Raw genomic sequence first — 8,524 nt, forward strand, 5'->3', positions numbered from 1 at the left:
GGAATACTGAACAGGTCATAGTAGGTGCTAAATAATTCATATTAGACACTGAATAATTCATGGTAGATACTGAATAATTCATAGTAGATACTGAATAATGTATAGTAGGCACTGAATAATTCATAATAGATACTGAATAATTCATGGTAGACACTGAATAATTCATGGTAGATACTGAATAATGTATAGTAGGCACTGAATAATTCATAATAGATACTGAATAATGTATAGTAGGCACTGAATAATTCATAATAGATACTGAATAATTCATGGTAGACACTGAATAATTCATGGTAGATACTGAATAATTCATAGTAGGCACTGAATAATTAATAATAGATACTGAATAATTCATGGTAGATACTGAATAATGTATAGTAGATGCTGAATAATTCATAGTGGATACTGAATAATTCATGGTAGACACTGAATAATTTATAGTAGATGCTGAATAATTCATAGTGGATACTGAATAATTCATGGTAGATACTGAATAATTTATAGTAGACACTGAATAATGTATAGTAGATACTGAATAATTCTTAGTAGACAGTGAATAATTCATAGTAGATACTGAATAATTCATAGTAGGCACTGAATAATTCATAGTAGATGCTGATTAATTCATAATAGATACTAAATAATTCATAGTAGACACCGAAAAAGTCATAGTAGGCACTGAGTACATCATAGTTGATATATAATGAATATATATATATGAATAATTCACAGTAGACACCAGTAAATAAGGCAAGTATCATAGGCTTTAATCTGTGGCTTAACTGATTTGATTAAAACTCACTGAAAATAGAGCACACCAGTTTTTCATGACAAAAACAAAACAGAATTCTTGCAAAAAATGAGTTGTTATATATTTTAGTATATAATATGAATGCTTCTCTGAGAAATTTTGCAACATTTGTCCTCCGAACATCCTCTCAGATTTCAGTAGGTACCTCTGTTCTCAGCTTCAGGGCTGCTTCACTCACTACTGTGTCAATTATTCTCCTTTTCATCTTTAATTCATCCAACACTCTGCCTCATCCTGTACAATTAGCATAGCGTAAGCCTTTCTATTGGACTCATCATGCCTTCAATTTACACCCATTCGTATTTACCAAAACACTCTCTCCCCTCTCCTAAACTCTCATTGGTGCAAACGAGCTCATTACCGGGCTGGGACTGATCAGTTGTGGTGTGAGTTATATAAGCAGATTATGCAGAAGAGAGGCTGCACAAAGGGTTTGGGATGAAGCTTTGGCTGTATCAGAAAACAGCAAGTTTGGAGGGGATGCTCGGCTGCCTGGGGCACGGAGTCAATCTCAAAGCAAATCAGAAGGGCTTGAAAGTGACACACAGGAGGGAACGCGCCACGTCTGATCTGATGTTCAGTGTCACTCATGATCACATGCTGATTCAGACGCTTCTAGCTGATAAAGAGTAGAAATGAAATAAACGAATCTGCAGTAATTATGCAGGCATACTGAGACTGAACTGAGCTGCAAAATGAAAATATGGGGCATCATTTGTGCAGATTGGAGGGGAGATTAAGATTAAGGCCGTGGAGATTTTAGGTTTTTTGGCCTGGGCAAAGTATAAACAGATGTAACTACAGAAAACCACAACAATGATGCATGTGCATATATATATATATATATATATATATATATATATATATATATATATATGACCATATGTGTATATAAGTACATATAATGTGTGTTTATATGTATGTACATTATATATATATATATATTTCTCAGTATCTCAGTATATTTATATATACATATATGTGTACATGCATATATATATATATATATATAGTATATTGGTATGAGTTTACATGTTGTGTATGAATACATATTACTATATATGTATATATGGGTATATACACATTTTTACAATGTATATATAGTACAGATGCAAGAAAATATCAATAGATCAAAGTACTGTGATATTATGTTTTACAATACCATACTGATTCTCAAACACACAATATTGATTTTTAATTAATAGTTCATTTGTAAAGGTTGGTGGCAGGCAGTGGTTCATTTAGTGTTGTGTTCAAACTCCAACCACTAGAGGGTTGTCAGTGTTGTCGTCAGATCCCGCTGTTCTGATTGGATAAAAAGTCAAACTCATACTATGACAGATTTTATGTTGAAAAAAAAAAAATTTAATATATATTAAATATTTTATTAATATATATATATAGTTTTTTAACATCAAATCTTAAGTATCATAATATATTAAATCGTAAGCCCTGTATCATGCTACGTATCGCCAGATTCTTGCCTATACACAGCATTAAAATGTACTTGAGTGTTTTTATATATATACATATATATATATATATATTCACACACATATATATGTGCATATATATATAGTGTGTGTATATAATATATATATAGATAAGTGTAAGCATATATACTGTATTTATATTTACATTATATTTTATATACACATATTTATATATGTACATATATGTTTATATAAACACTATTTATATATTTACATGTATATACACTCTATGCAATACTTAAGTGTACATGTGTTTATAAGTACATTTCTGCACATGAGTGTATATTTGTGTACATAGTATTTATATACAGCTATATATATATATATACTGTGTGCATATACAGAGATTTTACGTGTATATAGCCACGAGAGCATGCATGCCTACAAACCTTGGTCAGCTGTGCTATCTTCTTGCTCATCTTCAGGTGTAGGTCCTGCGTGTAGTCCATGGCCAGTCCAGATTCGTACAGGAGATGGCCGGATGCTGAGGACGGGCTGGTGGCAGCTCCAGGGGGGTTGGGAGCAGCAGGAGAGGCAGCAGATGAATTGCTCGGTCCCTGCCACCCTGCTCCCGTCGCCATCTTCAAGCTGGTCTTCACGACTCGGATCAACAGCAGAGAGAAGAAGCCCTTCACTAGCAGGGTTAGCCCTAGATCAGCGCCATGCGCGCGCTGCCTGCACCACCATCCAACCGTACACGGCCATCGCGCGCCAACCAAAATGCAGTTTATCGCGCGCCCTCCCGCCTACTGTACTGCCTACTATTCGATGGCAAAGCCTGCACGTGCACGTGCGGCCCCCAAATTGACTGGCAGGTCCACCGCAGAGGCGAGGGGTGCATGCACAGAGTCTGCAGAGCAACAACACTGAGAAAAGAGAGAGAGAGAGAGAGAGAGAGAGAGAGCATCAACGCAGCGTGCAAAGAGAGAGGGAGGGAGGGAGCGTGTGTGTGTGAGTGTGTGTGTGTGTGTGTGTGTGAGTGTGTGTTGTAAAGCAATGACGTCAATACAAATCAGACTAAAGCCCTCCACTCGTCAACATGCAGTTCAGTGTGATGCATTGTTTTGAATTGTGCTTATGCAATGGTGAGAACATACCCTGAAATGCGCGTGAACAGCCTTCCAAAAGTATTCGCCCCCTAAGCTCTGCCATGGTGCCTTTTGATGGTGTCAAACTTGGGTCAAAATATGATTTCTTCTTATTCTATGGCGAAAAAATTGCTGTTTTCATAAGCGTTCAGTCCGCGTGCTGCAGCAGCTCCATAGGCTTAGGATTTGCCTCCGTTGGCCAATGAAGGACAAAGGAGCTCTAAGGGAATTGGAGCTAAAGTTGGGAAGAAAAGCCCATCCAAGCCCATCCGAGCGTTGGATATCTCAGTAAGCATGGCCTCTCATTCTCCTCATTCTTGAGCAGAGGTGAGTGAAGGCCTCCGGCGAGCCTCTCTGCTCCACATGCAGATGGTCTGCAGGTCCTGTGGAGCGTCCTTTCAGAAACTGCTGGTGAAGAACCCGCGCTGACCTCTGGAAGACATTCTGACCTGGAGGGTGTGAAACCCCTGTCCATCAGTCTGGTCTTTTAGCCACAATTCTGAGGAGAATGTCCTGTAGGCTGGGATTTCTGCCACTGCTGGTAGACCGGTATGACCGTATGCTTCCCTACACCTGCAGATTCAGCTCCTTCCTTCACACTGTGGTCTTTGGCCACGCCCAGATGCTGAAAATCCCTCCTTCTAGCCAATCATTACTTGTATCTGCTTTGTGACCCATTTCCCACCCATCCAATGAGACCCTCACTGCACTGTCCCACCTCTTCTCAATCTATGAATCCCCTCACTCACACACCCAGCAGGTATTTATAGCTCCATCATCCTCGTTTTGGTCAAATGGTGCCACACTAGCCCCGCCCATTCCTCAAGGAACAGTCCTGCAGGTTGTGAGGTATGGCCTCCATAGCTTACATCAATGCCTTGGGTGACCCTGTTGCTGGTTCACCAGTACCATACCAGTACCAGTTCTAGGGGCCCTTTAATATCAGTGACACTAGTTTGTGGACACCCCTTCTAATGTATGTGCAAATGCACTTTCTCTAGTAATTCTCTAATTCCTCAGGAGAAGTACTGCCAATAGAATAGGACTCTCGGAATCAGGTAAACATCATGCACCTATTGCCATCATGCTGCCTAATGTCAGGCGTGGGCTCGAGTGTATATAAAGCCCCCCAGCATTGAGCTGTGGAGCAGTGGAAGAAGAACTGTGTTTTCTGGAATGATGGATGATGGTGCTCCATCCTGTACTTTTGGGATGAGGTGGGGTGGTGCTCAGCCAACATCTGCACGCAATCAATCAAATCCTCACAGCAATGCTCCTCCAAAATCTAGCTGAAAGCATGCTTCTTCTCTGGACAGTAGAGACAGTTACTCCAACAAAAGCAGGAGAAACTCTTTTTAATATCTTTGATTTTAGAAGAAACGATCAAATAAGCAGGTGTCCCAATACTTTTGTCCATTTAGTGTATCTGATGTTGATCAGTGTTTTTAGACTGTTATCAGCTGATGCTAATAATGATGGATGTGATCATGCATCCCTGTTATTTTTGCATGAACGTATGTGGTTTTGGAAGCAGCCTGGGTGGTTTTGGCCTCAGCACCAGGCCTGAAATCCTGCCTTTACCCCGTACGCTGCAGGGTTGTGGATGGATGGCCAGGCCAGGCAGATTTCTGCGCAGATCTCATCTGTCTGACTAACCGCCTCCTTTTTCTCCCTTTAAAGGTGGTTTAACTCATCCTGTAGATATAGTTTAACTCGCAGAGCCTGGTCTAGTCTCAAAGGAACATAAATTATGCGCAGAACACGGTGTTGTTAATTGCTTAACGATTTTTGCTGAGCCTCATGCGTCAAGATTAAAAAATGCGATGGGCTCCTTGCTGACAGTTTCTTGGGGATGAATGCCATCTACTGGTAATTCATTACATCAACTATTTGTTGACTCTGAGACTCGTAAACCCCAAATTAACCCTGTGCTTGATTTCCATCTGGCAGGATGGACCTCAGGAATGTAGAAGGACCTCAATGCCAGCCACCCGGAATAAGTGGACACGCCATATCACATCAGCACAGATCTAAACCCTTATAAACAGGATTGATAGAATTCATTTCCTTAGTATCTAGAACCCTACACTTATCAAGGCAAGGAGTGCAGACTGTCCCACAGTAATAAGTATTTAACATTTATATATATATATGTATATATATATATATATATATATATTAGTCACCATGCATGTTTAAGGTAGTAGTACCTTCAGGCTCCTGCAGATGGCGCTGGGTGTGTGAGTGAGGGGATTCATAGATTGAGAAGAGGTGGGACAGTGCAGTGAGGGTCTCATTGGATGGGTGGGAAATGGGTCACAAAGCAGATACAGGTAATGATTGGCTAGAAGGAGGGATTTTCAGCATCTGGGCGTGGCCAAAGACCACAGTGTGAAGGAAGGAGCTGAATCTGCAGGTATATGGAAGCATACGGTCATACCGGTCTACCAGCAGTGGCAGAAATCCCAGCCTACAGGACATTCTCCTCATTCTTGACCAGAGGTGAGTGAAGGCCTCCTGCGAGCCTCTCTGCTCCACATGCTGATGGTCTGCAGCTCCTGTGGAGCGTCCTTTCAGAAATTGGTGGTGAAGACCCCGCGCTGACCTCTGGAAGAAATTCTGACCTGGAGGGTGTGAAACCCCTGTCCATCAGTCTGGTCTTTTAGCCACAATTCTGAGGAGAATGTCCTGTAGGCTGGGATTTCTGCCACTGCTGGTAGACCGGTATGACCGTATGCTTCCCTACACCTGCAGATTCAGCTCCTTCCTTCACACTGTGGTCTTTGGCCACGCCCAGATGCTGAAAATCCCTCCTTCTAGCCAATCATTACCTGTATCTGCTTTGTGACCCATTTCCCACCCATCCAATGAGACCCTCACTGCACTGTCCCACCTCTTCTCAATCTATGAATCTACGAATCTATTTATAGCCCCATCATCCAGCCTGAAGGTACTACCATCTTAAACACGCAAAGTGTCTAATTTGTCTAATAATGGAAGGGGGGGGGGGTATTAGCTTATTAGCGTTACCAGTACTAATTGGAATGTACTGAGTGGAGCACCCAATGCTGCTGAGGGGCTTTATACCCCTCTAGCCCACACCTGGCATTAGGCATCATGGTGCCAATAGGTTCATGATGTTGATCTGCTCCAGACTGTCCTGTTCTATTGGCAGTACTTCCATCTCTACAAGGACTAGACAAGCTGTGTGTGTGTGTGTGTGTGTGTTTGTGTCCATTTATTACCAGGGGTGTCCACAAACTTTTGGACACCATCTCAAAGAAGTCCCATTGTCCTGCTCCTGGGCTCTTGGTGCCTTTACTTAGGGGGTGTGGTGTCATAACTTTATCAGATAGTGAACTCCACTTCACCCAGAGGGGGATGGGTTCCTACCGTGAGGCCTCTCTCACTGTTCCTCATGCCATTACAGGGACCGGCCTCCCTGGACATGTTCAATATAGACGGTTCTGTAAAGTTCCTTGAACTTGAGATTGAACATGACGTACGGCACGTCTCCTTTACCCCATTCTAAACCCACCCAGTCTTCATTATAGGAGGAACTGGAGGTATTACGTTTCCAGCAGGGCCTCCAGCAGGGCCTTCAGCAGGGCCTTCAGCAGGGCCTCCAGCAGGGCCTCCAGCAGGACCTCCCAGCATTTACACCTGTGTGTAAGAAAGACTCGTCTCCAGTCTCGCCTCCAGCTGGACATGCGTGACATTTACAGCCAAACCAGTGACTCCTCACTGCAGCTTTTCGCTCCTCTGTCAAAAGGCAGGATGGGGACCCTGTGAAATCAGCCCTGTGATCATATCACCCCTCTCTGCCGTGGTTTCTGTAATAACGCCGGTCAGCTCTCCTCAGCCTCTGACTAATCACGCACTGCCTCCTACACACAGGAAACCGTTTGAGGATGTCAGATACAGATCTCATAATCTCACTGCCTCGCCACAGACTCCCCCTGAGCTGCTTCAGCTCCCCTCTCTGCTTGTTCTAGGCACAGATTTAGACTCTCAGCAGGTTCTCTGTCAGCGAGCAGCACGAGCAGGTTTCAGCATGAAGAAGGCGTGGTGTTTAGAGGAAGACCTGAGCTGAGACGGCGTCACTGATGCACAAATGATCTGTCCTGATACGCCCCCGCCCCCCCGCCCCCGCCTCAGGACAGAAACAGTTCTGACTCAAGATTAACTAGTCTGAAATCTGATAGTCCCGCCTCCTGCCCTCTGATTGGATGATATGTTATAATGGCATAATGTTTGAAAGACACTGTAAACAGTGGAACCAGACAGACGTTGATTTAACAAGCGAACTATAAATGGACATTATTGTTTTACGAACTTCATACTGGATAATTATGTTATTAGAGCTTCATACTGGATATTAATAATATTAGAACTTCATACTGGATATTAATGTTATTAGAGCTTCATACTGGATATTAATATTATTAGAGCTTCATACTGGATATTAATGTTATTAGAGCTTCATACTGGATATTAATAATATTAGAACTTCATACTGGATATTAATGTTATTAGAGCTTCATACTGGATATTAATATTATAAGAGCTTCATACTGGATATTAATGTTATTAGAACTTCATTCTGGATATTAATGTTATTAGAGCTTCATACTGGATATTAATGTTATTAGAGCTTCATACTGGATATTAATGCTATTAGAGCTTCATACTGGATATTAATATTATTAGAACTTCATACTGGATATTAATATTATTAGAACTTCATTCTGGATATTAATATTATTAGAACTTCATACTGGATATTAATGTTATTAGAGCTTCATACTGGATATTAATGTTATTAGAGATTCATACTGGATATTAATATTATTAGAACTTCATACTGGATATTAATGTTATTAGAGCTTCATACTGGATATTAATGTTATGAATATTAACGTTATTAGAACTCATTCTAAATTCTGGCTCCTTTTCACACGTGACTGACTACCTGTGCTGTATTCTACCCAATAACCGGTCTGCATGTGATTCTTCTAGCCAACAGTTAGTTCTGCGTGTGAGGAATACTTAACAGCCAATCCTCGAGCTCGAGGAGGACTGTCTTAGCCAATCCCCAAAAGCAGGAGGCGGGGCTACTAACAGTCAGCTCT

General features: G+C 41.6%; 1 protein-coding gene across 2 annotated transcripts in view; it reads right to left on the reverse strand.

Annotated features, from left to right (window-relative positions):
• Window positions 1-3,200, reverse strand: part of fam184aa (family with sequence similarity 184 member Aa) — a 57,820-nt gene extending 54,620 nt beyond the window's left edge. For both annotated transcript variants that reach the window (XM_072689002.1, XM_072689001.1), the window contains exon 1: window positions 2,694-3,200. In XM_072689002.1, coding sequence (XP_072545103.1) covers window positions 2,694-2,885 — 192 coding nt within the window. In that variant the 5' untranslated portion in view covers window positions 2,886-3,200. The remainder of the gene's footprint in view (window positions 1-2,693) is intronic.
• Window positions 3,201-8,524: the final 5,324 nt, after the last annotated feature.

The sequence above is a fragment of the Salminus brasiliensis genome, chromosome 10 (assembly GCF_030463535.1).
Source record: "Salminus brasiliensis chromosome 10, fSalBra1.hap2, whole genome shotgun sequence".
NCBI classification, from domain to species: Eukaryota; Metazoa; Chordata; class Actinopteri; order Characiformes; family Bryconidae; genus Salminus; species Salminus brasiliensis.